Source organism: Falco peregrinus, chromosome 4 (genome assembly GCF_023634155.1).
Source record: "Falco peregrinus isolate bFalPer1 chromosome 4, bFalPer1.pri, whole genome shotgun sequence".
NCBI classification, from domain to species: domain Eukaryota; kingdom Metazoa; phylum Chordata; class Aves; order Falconiformes; family Falconidae; genus Falco; species Falco peregrinus.
The window spans coordinates 107816884-107833351 of record NC_073724.1 but is presented as its reverse complement, the minus strand read 5'-3'; the positions used below and the strand labels follow the sequence as shown (position 1 = coordinate 107833351).

At 34.3% G+C, this 16468-nt stretch overlaps 1 protein-coding gene across 4 annotated transcripts in view; it reads left to right on the top strand.

Annotated features, from left to right (window-relative positions):
* The window catches only part of CNTN5 (contactin 5), a 678106-nt gene that overhangs the window by 495682 nt on the left and 165956 nt on the right, over positions 1–16468 (top strand). For all 4 annotated transcript variants that reach the window (XM_055802997.1, XM_055802998.1, XM_055802996.1 and 1 more), the window contains one exon: positions 7439–7642. In XM_055802997.1, coding sequence (XP_055658972.1) covers positions 7439–7642 — 204 coding nt within the window. The remainder of the gene's footprint in view (positions 1–7438; positions 7643–16468) is intronic.

Genomic DNA, 16468 nt, shown 5'->3' with positions numbered 1-16468 from the left:
ATGTGTTAAGAAACAGACAATGTGTATTTGTCAAGAACAAATCATATAAAATTTAATCTTTTTTCTTTGAAAGTGTGAGTGGCCTAGTGGAAGGAAAAGTGTAGGTAACATATGTGAATGATTCCTAGCTGCAAGAGGTTACAATCACTGCAGAGCATAGAATGAGAATCCGAAAGGGTCAATACATTGGAGAAATTGCTTGCAATGAGTAACACAAAATTCAGCAAAATGCAGGTTACAATACTTACCAAAGAAAAAAATTACAGATAGAACAAAGGGAAATAAGTGATTAAACCATATTCTCCCTTAGAAAAATACTGCTATTACAGAAAATTAAATACTTAGTAAAATGAAAAATTGCATACTTCAATTCTAGGTCATACTAAGACGACTGCTACCTATAGAGTATGAGACTATTATTCCAATTATCAATAGCATTAATGGCTCAAAGAGCATGCCATGTCCAGGTTTGGGTCCTACATTGTAAGATGTAGAAAAGCAGTAGAGATGACAACAATAAAATTAAGCAGAGAATTTAAAATCATGACTTCTAAGGAGAAGTTAAAGAGATTTGGCTGATCTAGCCTTGAAAACAGAAGCTTGATACACACAAGGATAATTGTCTTCCATTGTATGTGTAAAAGTTTAACATAGATCATCAATAAAGTGTTTTCAATATTTTCAAGATCGTAAGTTGAATAGTAATAAACTATTTAAAAGAATTATACGCAAATATTCAGGAAAAGTGTCTAATTATTAACTGAGCAATGAAATAGGTTGTTCTGAAGATCTAAATTTAGGAATAGAACTCACTGGACATTTTTAAAAACTAGGCTAAGAATATCTGATCTTGCCCGAGGGCAAAAGAGAAGCCTGAAGAACATGTAGTTTTGAGTTCATTTTAATCACAATATTTTGATTCTTTATGGAACATCTTTTTAATATGAAAATCATGATAGTGATAATCAAATATGCATAATAATCTAGCATCCTTTCCCAGAAGCAATATTTTTTTTTTTTTTATGCTATGTGGCCTCTTTAAAGGTCATATGTATGAGAAAGAGATTTCATCAGTTTACATGTTTCAATGAGTGGCTACATTTCATACATGTCAAATGTACAAATGAGACTATATTGACTGTGTATGCTGGTAATGACAATATAATGTTAGTATCCTCCAGTACAAGATCAGTCTTGACAGTACACTTACCTTTTCTACCATTTTTTTAGTTATTGGCTGTGTAAATGGTTACAAGAAAGAAAATATTTGAAGATTTATCACTGTAATTAAATCTGAACAAAGACAAATATGTGACTGGTAGAATTGTGTTTCAGGTAACTAGGCAGTAGATACAGAGCCCCCAGAGCAGAAAAGAAGCAATTTCATTGCTGGCTGATAAATCGACAATATCTGTTTGCTCTATGTGGGTGCATTACAATGCAACAAATAAATTACCTTCATTAAATATTTTCTTGGAGGATTAATGAGCACTGATAATAAGACGCAGCAGCACAAAGAAACGCACCAAAATTATTTATCTGGTTGTTGTGGGAGGGTGGAAGAACAACCCATTTTTATCATTCATCAGAACTAAAAAGAAGCTTTCCCCCCTCTGAATGTGCAGTGTTTTCCATCTTTAGAGAGTGCCGCATATTGCACCCATATTCTGTGGTTGGTACACAGAACATCCAAACAAGTGTGATAAGGGTGAAAACTGGGCTTGAGATAAACTAAGATTTCCTATTTTGAGCAGGGGAAATTCGGGCATATATTTTTCCTAATACTTTGTTTAAACAGAGTATTTCTGAATATGGCAAAACAAAGCAATCACGCAAATGTCATGGTTTATAGCTATGTATAGGAAATTCAGCCTGTAATCTTGAGTGCACTTTTTGCTGCTTTTCTTAAAAATAGAAAAAAGGAGAAGAAGCAACTTCTTCAGAGTTGCTAAAACTCCCAGTTTATATCAGATTTTGGCTGTCATCAGGCATCAGTACCGTTTAATCATCAAGTACTGCCCTCTTGTGGAACTGCAGTAATCGGAGGAAATCCTAAACAGGAAATCTGTTTTCCCAACAAGATACTGGAGGAGATGGAGTACTGTATCTCCCACTGCATCACAAAAAGATACAAAACAGACTTGTACAAACACCATAACTCCACAGAAGTGCAATTATGGGATGTATGTTTGCATGCTTTTCCCTGGAAGATGCAATATTTAACCATTCTACTGACTGTACATGTAGCTTTTAGGTGGCCTTAAAGGAGTTTGTATGGCAACTTCCTTGTTACGTCATCACTTGCTACCTGAAATACGACTTAGCTCACAGGACTAATGAAAAGGCTGTCCAGAAACCATGTTAAATGGACAAACCAGACAGTTTCTCAGGAGGAAAGCCTTGAAGCAAATCTGGGAAACATTCAAGCACTAACAAATACAGAAGTGAATATTTGGTGTGATCTGAATGCTTCCAGCATAGCTCTCGTTATAATACTTAAGTGGTGATTTCTTGCTTACTCACAATGACAGAAAGACTTTTGCATAGCCACAGTACTGACATATTCTGCATCAGAATGATCTTTCCAAAAGCACTATACGACAAAAACACAAACAAAAATGCTGATATGTCAGTACTCCAGCTTCATCCATTATGGGAAGTACGTCACATTGTGACAGTTTAAGAATTAGTGTTGTTGAACAGAGAGCATAGATCAACAAAAATCATTTAAGAAATTGTAGTAAATAAAACCTCATACAATAAATTTGTTTTGGCAAGAGAAAAATGCTCTCTTCTCACTATTTTATCAGCAAGTGACCCAGATTTTCACCTACATGGCCCACTAAAAAGTGTTTAATAAAATATGGAAACAAATTGAACATTTGGAAGAGTTTCCAAATACCTTCAGAAAACAGATACAAAGCTCCTTGGAGACACTATTCTGGTCATTCATAAAAGGAAATACCAGTTTTGCAGTTCCAGAATGACTTAAATAATTTTCACACCAAGTGTTTGGATGCAACAGAACTTACCATAAGAACAGTCCTCCAGCCCAAGCCACAAGAGAATGGCAATTTACAACTGCTTCTGTAATTCATAATTTTTCTGTCTTTTTACTCTCTATTTCTGTTTGTGTTGATGAATAGCACCTACATACAAGTTTCTTTTGTGTTGGCAGTCAACCGTAATTTCCAGGAAGGGCTTTGCATCATCTTTGTGGTTTTGGCATAGGTGTCACATTAAAAATAAAATAGATGGGCATAAAAATAAAAAATAAGCTCAGCATATATCCTGTAAAAATACTTTAAACTTCTGTATACATCAGTATTCCGTTTCCTATTTTCACTTAAACTTTTTTTCCCTATTGAAGCAAAATGAGTACAGCATGGAGAAGCCATTTACTCAGCCTTTTCTCAAGAGGAGATGACTTCAGGAGGTTTTATCTAGAGCAAGATAAGATTTTACAGTTTTAGTTTCTGATTTTACAGTTGTAGTTTAGTTTGTTTAGATCTTGACTTTTAGCTTCAAAATTTCTTGAAGGTCACTGTTATTTACCTGTCAGTCTTGAGATGCATCTCTGGAGTTTAGTCTCCTAATAAAAAATTAATACAATTGCAGTTGTGCTTTGTGTTTAGCCAAATGACACTGGTTCTAAAACCTTTTAGCATAAACCATTATAGGAAAATATAGGCTTGAAGTTCACTGACAGGTGCAGTGAGCTGTGTACAAAAAGTCCTAGTGTCATCTGTTTGGTCTTAGGCTTTTTCTTCTGAAATTCAAAAGGTTCACTTAGCAGTTTAACATTTTATAAGAGTGGATTTCAGACAGTATTTAAACGCAAGCCTCTCTTGTAATTTACATGTGCCTCTGTGCTGAACTGCTGTGGCACTTGTGGCATGTAACTACATTCACTTGTTTCAGAATATTTTACTGTGCATGTATTTTCAGAATATTTTACAGACTTGTCTATAGATAGCAATGTTTTAAATGTTGATTTTCCATCATTCTTTCTTTATTAGTTATTTTTATTTGTCATTTGAATCATTTGGGTATTCTCTTATGCATGATACTGCCAGAAGGAAAAAAAAATACCAACAACAACAAACAAACAAAAAAAAAAAAAATCAAAACAGAACAGAACAAAACCCCAGGTTTTGTACTTGGGCAGCCTTCATTAGAAATACTGGATTTAAGAACGCTAAATTTTTGTCTTGCTGGCATACAAACTGGGAACAGTCAGAGCCCCAGAATATATGCATCATTGACGTTCTATCCTCTACTATAGCTGCAGATTTAGAAGTGTGAGACATTTGTACAATGGATTAATGTCAAAGTACAACCATTTTCCCATAATGGCAGTCATTCTCTCAACACCCTTTTGTAAAATCATTTCTTGAAGATCATGCATGTATTTTTGTCAGCTAGAAACTGTTGGGTCCCCAAATCCCAAGCCAGCTGTGGTTGTTTCTGACTGTTCTGTATAGCATGCATTGGAAATTGGGGAGTTTCCCTGAGATATTTCTGCTGAAGCCTATGCATACCGTATGAACATAACCCTCAAAATTATATTTAAGAACCTGCTAAACTCATTAACCAGGTCTAATAGAAGAAAGTGTGTAAGGGACTTTTTGACTGAAAAGAAGGTTCAGAATTCCAGATCAATTCCAGATCTAAACATTCAGATGCAAAGTCTTGAGGTATTTCAAATTGTATTATTCCCAGGGGTTTGCTTTTTAGAAATGAAAAATAGGATTTAATTCCTTCAATGTCAATGAGCTGACAATATCAAGAAATAAACTTTTAGCACTATTGTCTGTGCTTTGGAGTTTGGGCTCCTGGCTGGAATACAGGTGCTGTAGGTATGCACAAATAAAAGCATTAACTGCAGTTTAACAGAATAAAAGATTTGAGTTTTAGATCTGACAGAAGGTCTGTTACTTTTTTATTGGTACCCTGTGCCAGTACCCATTCATCCATTATTCTATTTTTAACAGCAGAAATCACTTAGAAGGTGACAAAATGTCAGTATACCCCCACTGGATTCAGCACCAGCAAAAACTAAGTATTCTATTTCCTTAGACGCACAAAAATTTATTCCTGAAATCGGTTCCTTCGGAGTAGTTCTAATTAATAATTAAATAACTAATTGCATGTGGGTTTAGACTACAAATGGAGAAAATTCGATTTTACAGAAACTACCAATGAATTGACAATGATGACTACTTCACATTTGGTTTGAACTACTTTTAAGCCTGAGCAATTAGTGAGACTGATTGCTTTCCATTTGAGCTGGTAACAGGTGTCTTTGATTAAAGCCTATGCATTTTCCTTGAACTTGTATATTCGTCATCACTTTATAGAATTTTGTGCTGCCATGAATCATTTCTGCCAGGTAAGACATCATGGCAAAATGTGGCAATAAAATTTTCAGAGGCACATATTTTGGACTTAATATTTTCCTGAAACATAACAGAAGAGGAAGGGAATTTTAAACACTCAGAGAGTTCTCTGTGAGCCCTGAATTCCTCAGGGTCCGTCCTGTGTAACCTCTCAGAATAACAATTAGATCTGAGAAAGGTTTTAAGCAAAAAGTCAATGTGTGCAGCTTAATTCTCCATTTTGGAGAAGTCTTCCCCTACTGTCAGGTAAATATGTTTAGTCCTTTAACATAGCATTTTTGTACTAACACCATGAGGTTTTCATGAGAGAATTTTCATCTGACTTCAAAACTAGGCTGAACTTCTTCAAAATTAATCAGAACATTCTGCATCTCTACATCACTGCTTGTACTGTTGGGCTTATATTGGTTAAAAATAGCAGTCATTGTGGTTTTCTGTTCCTTTCTGACCACTGTATCAGGGAATGGTACAACATAAGGGTAGAAGGAACTGATCAGTTGGAATTTCTAAGCTTTCTATACTGTTATAGTCAAACTGCTCATCTGGCTATGGCATATGTTTGGTTAGGTTGTTAAGGTGTTTCACACTTCTCATACCATGGACAGCTATACCAATGCCTCTCCTATCATTAGCAGAAAAGGACCCAGAAAAATTTAAATTTTGAGGTGTTTCTTCTCACCTCTTTGATCCTTTCCTTTTCCAACTACCTTTATATCAAGAAACATTTTGACTGTAGTGAGGATAAAAGTATGAAAGAACCAGACTGATACAGGTGCAATTACTGTCTTTATATTGCTGCTGAAGCTGACAATAGTCACCCAAGAAATATGAGTCTAAAAACTTGGAACTTGCTGTAGCGATGGAGCAGTTTGCATCTTCATGCAATATTGGGGACTTTATGTACCTAAACTAGCTTTGGCTTTTTTTGATTTTGAAGTCAGTTCTTTAAAGACTATCACAGGGGGAGATTATAGAAGAAATTACCTTATAGCTAATATGCCAGTTTAAGTAGTGAAGAATATTTTTTTAAAGTGTGAAAACAAAATGAAACAGTGAAGATACGATTGGAAAAAAAACATGTAAAAAAGTATACATAAGGTTAAGGCTTTAAAGTCTGAATTGGTGGAACTCCACATGAATAATTCCCTGCAAGGAGTTCCCTGCTAAACCAGAATCTCATTAACTTTGATATTTCTAATGCCAAGACATTACTGTATCTAGGATTTTAATAAGTCATGATATAATCTCATACAATAATAAGAAATAATCTTTTTTCTCAACCAATTATTATGAGCATAAAGGGAAAAGCACATACTTTTCAGATGAACAGAGTGATTCATGGGATAAAAATAAGAACCAAGGGACTGGCCTTAATTACCATTTTTTTAAATCACTTTGCTTAGTCTTTGATCCATCAGATTATGAGGCAAAGCAGTTGGTAGCTTTGGTTTAAGGAATTATTCATTGATCATAGGGATTTAAGCTGCATATAGGAAGGGTTCTGAGATTCTTCAGTGAAGCAGATGTAGAAAAACTGTAATGCAGTAATACTACCTGCAAGGTAGGTTGAACAATTATTAGAAACTGCTGATTTTGAAAACAGATGTTCAGAATAAAAACTGGTTATACACACTTGCAAAAGTCATCCCTTGCTCTGTAGGAAGCATCTTGATATATTTCACTGCAAATTTGACCAAATAGAGAAAAGAATACTTTGTATATTATTTTTGGTTTGACCTCAAAGATTAGAAAAGGGAGTTATCTAATATTTTATGGCTGTTATTTAATATGTTGAATAATTTAATTATTTTTCCTGAACTAAATCTGTCTTCCCAGGGAACTTGTAGACTCAATGCTTATGTCATTTTCAAAATTCCAAGGAAAGAAAAAACCTCTTTAATTCTAAACCAAACAAATAAAAACTTTAAAAAGCCTCTAGCTCCCCCCCCCCCGATTATTTAAATAAAGTTAATGAACATTTATTGAGTGTATCGTTTCTGTAATTACTTTCTCTCATTTTTTTTCCTGTGTTCTTTCAGAGATCATCTATAGCTGGGTATTTAATGAATTCCCATCTTTTGTGGCAGAAGACAGCAGACGCTTCATCTCTCAGGAGACAGGCAATCTCTACATCTCCAAGGTGCAAACATCTGATGTTGGCAGCTATATATGCCTGGTAAAAAACACAGTGACAAATGCCAGAGTTTTGAGTCCTCCTACACCTCTGACACTGAGAAATGATGGTAAGAAAGGCATTATTTCTGGGTACCACATAGAAGCAAAAATACTAAGCCAAAAATACTCTAGTTAATTTAAGAACCATGATTTTATTGTTTTTCAATATATGTATGCATTTACTGCAGCAATCAGCAGAGGAAAGGTGTTCATGGAGACAGTTTCTTTTAAAAGATCTAACAGTTATGAGAATATTTAGACCTCTGAAGGCTGAGGTGCAATCTGACACCTCCTGATGTATTTTGTTTAGAACAGTTCCTCCTTCTTGTTATTCTGGTGCTCTGTCACTGACAAAGAGAATCAAATCTCCTTTCTCAGTAACGTCTGTTTCTTTGGGGCTCAGTTCAATTGCTTCAGCCCAAATGGCTACTGCCACACTGAGATGCCCTCAGGCATCCGAGACATCCACAGGGAACTGGCAAATATCACATAGGGCATAGAGACCAGCAGCGGGGTGCCAGGAGATACACATTCGGGCATCTCAGATGGCCAAAGCACACATGGTTAGACAACTGAACAGAGGCTGTATTGCTTAAAACTTTACCTGTTGCTCTACTGAACACCTGTTACACTTCCAGGCTCCAATTCAATGCACTAAGCACCACCAAGAATATTACAACAGCTGTGATTACAATGGCACTTAGTTATCCAGGTAGTTTTCAGTTTCATCATGGCAAGTAACCAGTAATTTTTCTGTAAATAAATACCTAATTCTTATTATCAAAAAATGGCTTAGGATTTTTTCCCAAAAATCGAAAGAAAATATCTTCCAATAGTATTTCTTGTGGAGCAATAGAACCTTTCAATATGAATGATATGTAACTGATTTGGTTGGAATATCTACATATAGACACAACTGTGCTATTTTCTCTTTTGAAACAAAAAGATCTGTATTTATTACATTATAATTGTTTTTTGTTTCTTTTTTCTGTCATTTTTTTTTAGAATAATGATTTATGATTACATAAGGGTCTATATTTTCCTGTTTTCCAAAATGTTCCACATTTAATGATGCTTTCTAGTTCTTCAAAAATACATTTCAGCAATTCAGCATGTGTGAGTCCATACTTAGATAAATCAGAGAGAAAGAAAGAAAAAGACTTTGAGGCTTTTGTCTTGCTTATAGCTTTTTGTAAAACTAAGACTAGTCTTAAATTGTGGAAGCATTACAAAAGCTGGACTTAAACACAGATGACTTATTTTAACAGAGTAAGTAAAAAATGTGTTCACAGATCAGAAAGGAATTAAGTTAATGTTTATTCATTGTAACAGATTGACATTTCTGTCTGCACAGCATGCAGCCTCTGCAGCAAAAGCTGCATGTTTTAGTGCATCATTTCCTATTTTCTTTTGTTGGTTTAGTACCTGCGCTAATTATTTGGTTTCAGGTGTTTAACTGAATTAACATAGCAGACTCGATCTTTTCAGTATCAACCTTAGAAAATTAAAAAACCCAACATTGACGGTCTTTAATCAGCTTGAACTGTGAAAAAAAAAAAGATACAATTTTATAGTCATATTTATTATCTGTACCTTGCTCTATTGTTTCTTTATGACATTTCTCATGCTTTTATTAAGTTACAGTTTTGTGCAGAAATTCAACAGTTTAATTATCCATATTGGACTAAGAGTACATAGGCACACAATACAAATACAAGAAATTGAGAGAGTAAATAAAGAAGTCAGCAGTCTACATCACTGACCTAAGAAACAAAATCTATGAAGGAAAACTGCACAGATTTTCCTAAATGTCAAGTGGGTAGTATATACCAGCCTCAAGCAAAATTGTGTTTCATGGCTGGCTGTCATACAACTGTGATAATCCAACCTCCTGAACTGTGCTGGAGTATTGAGGAGGCATTTGCACATAGATGAACTGCTCCTCAACAATTTCCCAATTCATTTTTTCACGTGCATTAATTTCTACCAGGCTTCTACGCCTTATTTTTTATCTGTTGGGATTTATGAAAAGCCCCCTTTTTTTGTAATGGAGATTGTTAGTATTTCGTAGTAAATTGTTTGCTTTCCTGTGTGACTAGGCAAGTTTCTTAGAGATCCAGGCTTTGTACCTAACCTTGAAGTCTCCATAAACATACCTTGAAAAGATATTCAGGAAGATTCTGGTTGCTAAATTATATGTATTATTTAGAAGATCTGCCTTGTTCTACCTCCTCCACAGAATGCAGTAGTATAAGCCTTTTAAAAACTATCTGGGATCACAAATAAAATATTCCATTAATGGTACTGTACTTTTTCTTTTTGATAGAAATTGCTTTAGATTATATTGCCTTGTCCCATTGACAAATATCAATGGACGATGGCAGAATTTGAAAAAAATATATACATTGTACTCCAAAATATGGAATAATACAGCTGCTGAAAAGAGGTGGTCGTTAGAGCTAAATAAAATTAGAAGAACTTGTGGAGAAAGAAACAGCCGAGGATGGAGTGTAATAAGGAAGTGAGAGATTAAGAAGGGTATTAAAACAAATATCCAAGTTCCTGAAAGTTTACTTGTCACTATGTTGTTGTATTATGTTGCATGATATTGAATGTGGCTTTTTAAGCTTTTTGATTATAAAATTAATTGAATCACTTTCAACTTTTCAAATATTGGCTTAATTTTAAAAATCATGCAGCCTTTTGAGTTCTAATGGTTGGCATCACAACTAACATTATCCTATGCAGTCAGCACATTTGTCAGAAACCACGGGAAGAGCTTGTGGTTTTAAACAGCTTTTACAAATGACATTATATAAATAAAATTATTTATATAGTCTGTATTCTCTGGACATATATATCATTAAATCAAAAATATTCTACTTGATGTATTTGTCAGTGTTCTCAGGTTTTGATGTATAAACAGTACCTGTACCCAGGGGACTGGACAGCTTGTAACAAAAACCACTCCTATGACAACGCTGGTCTCTATTTATCTATGTGGAAGACACGGAATAATATTAAGGCTTTCTGTCAAACTCTGCAAGAATGCAGGAACTTCCTTGGCTTTTATTATTCTTTTATTTCTTTTGTGATGTGCCTCAAAGGGGAACTTAACTCCTTGATATGAAGCAAATTAAATAAAAACATCAAGAAATCCTTCAATGGATTCTGAATAAAATGAATACCTCATTTGTTCAGATGTCCTTGACAATCAGTCATTTCGTATAATTCAATTTCACTTCAAGCTGGGTTATAAAAACTACTCTAAAATTCTACCTAAGGAGATAAAAAGTTTTAGCAGGAAAAAAAAAAATTATGTATCGTTTCATTAACTGCCTTTATAATGCATTAGAAACTTTGAGGAATTATTTAATAACTGATTACAAATAATAAACAGCGTTGTTAAAATGGATCTTTGCAGGCTTGGATGCTGATTGGGAGCAGTAAATTATCTTGACTAATAAAAACAACAGATAACATCTTCAAATTTAGGAAATAGAAACCTAGGGAGCATAAAATATTTGATGCTTGATGGCATAAGGCAGTTATTTCAAGTTCACACATTTCCATTCCACTTTTTCTCCCTTTTTTAATCTTTTTTATTTCTCTTGAAAATATGTTAACTTTAACATTATTCCTGTACAGGAAAGAATTAAGTAATTCTTCATTTTATTTCTGTGTAGATACTGTCTAGTGGCTTTGCTATGGTGAAATTTCCAGGAAAAAAAGAGAACCGGTACAATTTCAGATGTCAGAGGATTTTTTCTACTGTGTTCCATTAGAGCAAATTAGTTCATATCTCAACCTAGGTTGAGGTATCTGACCAGACATATTCTCATGTAACTGAATGCAGACCTTGACTTTCAATTTTTTTTCCATGTCATTATAGTTCTGTGAGCTAAATCTTGTCTGTCCTAATTTTATTGATTAATTCTATGTGATTAATGGTCTCACATAACAATAAAATGTACAGTTATCAAGGTATTAAGCATGTTCATTTCTGCTTTTCCATAATGGAATGTGTTCTGCATGTGCTTATGCAGGTTGAACTCTGGGGTATGTTGTTTGAATATTGGTGGGTTATCTAAAGCTCTTCTTCCCAACCTTAAGAAAAATTTGGGAGAACTCATAGTAATTTCCTTAGTGGTGGAAACTAAGCAATATAAAGGGCCAGTATAGAATAGTAAGGTGACAAATAATGCATAAAAATAAAGCAAAATTAACAGTTTTACAGCCATTGACTATTTCCATCCCTGAAGAATGCTAATAGTAGTTAATTAACTAATGATTAACATTAGAGATAATTGCTTAAAGATTAACCCTATTGTTTATGATCTGTCAGTTTTCCCTTTCCAGAAATCTACAGATTTTTTTTTCTTCCTATTTGAATTATGAATTTTGTCTTCTAATGTGTTTATTCATATGGAGATGAATTCTAGAAGACAGAAAGCATACCTGGATTTTAATGGGACTTGAAAATACCTACCTACTGTGACTTCATCCTGCCAGGTTTTTTGGAGTTTCTGGCCTTGTTGGCTGCCTTTTTAATGTGGGTTATATTGCAAGATCATTAACTTACATTTTTAAGTGTCCAGTCACAGTTCATATTTGAATTGTGCAAGTCCATAAAAACTATGCAAGACTAGCTGGAAACTGTGGGAACTCCTCCTAATGCTCCAGGACAGAACCCAACTCCGATGTAAGACTACCTTGATTATATATTTTTTTTTTTTTTACTCTTGTGCCTAAATACTATGGCAACATTGTAAAAAATAATAGGATGAGAGTCAGGATTAAAACAAACCCAGTGTAATCTTATTTCAATTAAAATAGAAAACCAGGACATATATGTAATAGGATGGGGTGTGTGTGTGTGTGTGTGTGTGTGTGTGTGTGTGGTGGTGGTGATGGTTTTAGTTTGGTTTTGTTTTTTTCCACAAAATAGTAATGTAATTAGAAAATCTGTTACAGTCAGCATCAATGGCCCTTCCACCTAAAATTCTCAGTGAAAATCTATAGGTATGTAGGAAGTTTTAGGGAGGGGTCCTATATAATAACTCTTTACAAAGTGTTTTATAGGGATTGTAAAATGGCTCAAGTGCACTATCAAATAACACACAAAAGCTCAAAGACACCATTTGTAAAAGATTTATCCTAAAAAAGTAGAAATAACATGCTGGGGTGGTCTTTCGACAATATAAAAGGGCAGAACCCAAGGGAGTATTGCAGGAGGAAAACTGAGAAAGGTTTGGAAAAGATTAGATTCCAGCATTCAATGTAGAACAAGAACTCTTTACACTGTGAAACAGCTTGCTTTGAGTTTAGTTTACTTTGAGCTCTGTTAAGATAACCTGTTCCAAGGAGCTTTAATTGCTAAGTTTTCCCGCTAGTTTATAGAAACACTATCTACTGGAAATATGGTTGTTGCTTTTTTTAGTTAAAGCATTTTAAGAGTCTAGGCATGTATCATCTTGAACATCTTCTGCACTCATGTATTCTTGTTTTTCTTCTCCTCCTGATGATTTATGAAACCATTACACAAAGGAAAGAGTTAACTGATCCATATACAGAGTGTACAAAGTATAAAATAAATGAACTTGAGAAAAAATGTTCTAAATTCAGCTCGGGATTAGGAATGGTGTTGCATCAAACTATAGCTATTAAGATTTCAGACAAAAATGTGTTGGTAAGATTTTAATTAATGACTATATTAAAATTTGTGCAAATAATTAACAAAAATAACCTTTTTCATTGTGAACTATTTTAGATTATTAAGAATGGTCATACCTAATGTGAAGTATTTTACTGTCTCAGGATCTTAGATACAAATTCACAAGTGACTGCTTGCTTTGCAATCATGTGTATGGCATAACATTCAAGTAAGAGTGACTTGTCACTTTGGTGTTCTTGCCAACACAGGGAAATAAACTGATCATGAACAGCAGGAATTTTGCTTGAGGTTAGGACTGCAGTAAGTTTATAACAAGGACAATTTGTTACTGTTGGGTTTAAAGCAGTAGGTATTTCAAAGGCTGTTGCTAATGAAGGAGAAACATTAGTGTTAGTTTGATCTTTCTTATTGAGGAAATAATAGGCAGTTGTATTTACATGGTTATATGAGTAGTCTCAACTGAAAAATGTTTCCCATTTAGGAAGCTCTTTCTGGTTAATTAGATAACAATGAATATTTAGACCAACATAGCTTTGTGTCCTAATTGATCAGAACAAAAAAAAAAATAATTCCACTCTGGAGACTGCAACAACTTCGACACTTTTAGTACCTAAGTGCAAAGGGGATATTGTGTTTTTATCTTGTAAAAAAATAGTACAGGTTGCAAGAAAAATGAAGCTTTAGGTGATATCTGAAGTACAAACAACTATGTAATTTACTGTAGAAGAAATTAGGTTCTTCAAGAACTATGAACATGCCATCAAGAAGATAATTAGAAGCACTGTGAAAATTAGATTCTCCTCCTAATAATTTAGATTAAATAATATTTTCCAGGTTTCTGAATAACTTTTGTGAGCCTGACCAGGATGAACAGCAGGCAACTGGAAAGGAGGAACAATAATCATTGCCCACCAATGCCTAAAAGAAATCTGCCACAGACTTCTTGTGCCAGTTCAGCACAATCTTCTCCTCTGTAAAAACAAAATGAAACAAAAGAAACGATGATAGTTCTTTTAGCTTTTTGCTGACCCATATTCTTAGGCCTCTCAAGCAAGATGGCGTGTTGTCCAATGTAGTGGAGTCCTGATGTTTCTTGATGTCTATGGCTGCTCAGAAAAATTATCTATATATATAGTGAAAATGTTCAGGTTATCATGTTTCCATAGAACTATAAATGCACAAATCTGCATAGTGGAATGCTGTAGACAAGCAATTCATATGCCCTCACTCATAAATGAATATCAAAAGGGTTAGGTTTGGTTTCATCCAATGTCATATGTGTTGGGTTTAGCAGAAAAGCTTAGATGTTAGATTATATATATCTGAAAAAATTGATGGATTGAAGTCTAGGTTATGAATCAGTAAAGACGTCTTTACATAGAGAGAGCCAGCAATCTTGGTCATAGTTACTGCCTGATGTTTACAAACACAGGTAAACAGAGATCTCTGCAGACTAAACTGTAGACTAGAAATTTTGGCCTCTTGTTTGAAGAACTAAAAATACCACAGCTCCCCTCACTGCTTGTTCTGAGCTTACCTCATTGCTTTTGTATCCTTAGGGTCTGGCCCCAGTTCTCTATAATTTAGTCATAACACACCCACTTACAGTTGAAAATGCTTTTAGTTGTATTTGCTGTTTAAGAGAGGTAGAATGTTCTTATGTATGCATGCCATACATGCACACCATTTATTATTTATAAATAACGAATTTTTAAAATATCTCAAGATGGGAATACTACTTCTAGTTTAGAGTTCAGAGATCAACTGCCAGACTAGTGAGATAGAGTATAATATAAAGACGGATTTTAAAGGGGAAGGAGGAAAATTTTGTTTAAGCTTTTGTACAATGTTTTGTTTTGGTTAAGTGTGAAAGTCTTCTACATTTATACCTCCATAATTAGAAATACATTAACATCTTGTCCCCTAGTTGTAAACTAAATAAGAGTTTTTCCCCTTCTGGTCCTGTATTCATTAAGGTATTTTTTTTCCCAGAAACTGAATTACTCAATTTTCTTTCATATTAGGATAGACTCTAGTAAAGACTTCTTTCCACTCAGTAATACTTGATAGAATTTACTCTCTGAGTAAAATATGAAAACATTGTTGCTACTTCAGCGTTCAGTGCATTGCAGAATGCAATTTCATGTGAGCATTTTTAAGGCTTCTCAAAATACAAATTTATAGTTCAAAACTTGGCTAGAGGAACTTTAAGTGGAAGGAATGTTGTGAACAGTAATCATAAAACAACCCTTCCCATAGTAAATTTTTAGAGATTTTTGCAGGCACTGGTCTTTCCATTTAGAGTAAGATTAATGCCAGGTGAGTCAATAAATTCTTCCCAATACACTGAAGATTTCTGCTGCAGTCAGGATATAATGGTGGGTATCATAATTATACCTGAAATAATTCAATTTGTGCTGTGAATTTACTGTAATTGTAAATGTGTATATTCAGGGATCTCTCTTCCAAATAAATATTTGGGAAAATTTAATGGTGCAGGTCTTCAGGGGAAATACTAGATTTTTATTTGTCACTAAAAGACCCACACCATAGACAACCCTAGTTTGCATCACAGATTACTGATAGAAGAAATTATATATGAACATTCCTGCCATAGTTTCTTAGTTAAAATTTTCTTGGGTTTGGGTACATATTCATACAGCAGGTCATAATTATAATGTGATAGGAAACTCAATTACTGATCTGTAAAATCATTAGAAAATTCTTATGCATCAGGACAAGTTCATCACTCCCCAAGAGGTTTCCCAGAAACTGAGAGGAACTTCCAAGCCAATAAGAATCCCCAATAATTTTGTGATTAGAACACTATCAAGGCTGTAAGAGAACCAGATTAATATTCCTACACCATGTGATTAAGATTGGGGACTTCACCCGAAGCTGTCAGGCAAACACCCTTAATCACTGAACTATGGGGGTTGTATCTTTGCTAATGAAATAGTGGCAAGTAAAAATCTGTGCCTAATCTTTCTCCTGAGCACAGGAAATCTTTAGCTTTCATTTTCTCCATAGCACTCTGACATATTTAGCCAGGAATCTTATATTCTTTTCTAGCTACTGTCTTAAAAGCTTATCAGCCACTTATTCAAGTATTCCATTCAAAATTACTTTTTGAAGTAAGCTGAAGAGCTGTTACTTAAACAGTTTGAAATAAACCCAAATAATTTTAACTGAAGGGTTTAAGAAGTCATCATGGAAGCTT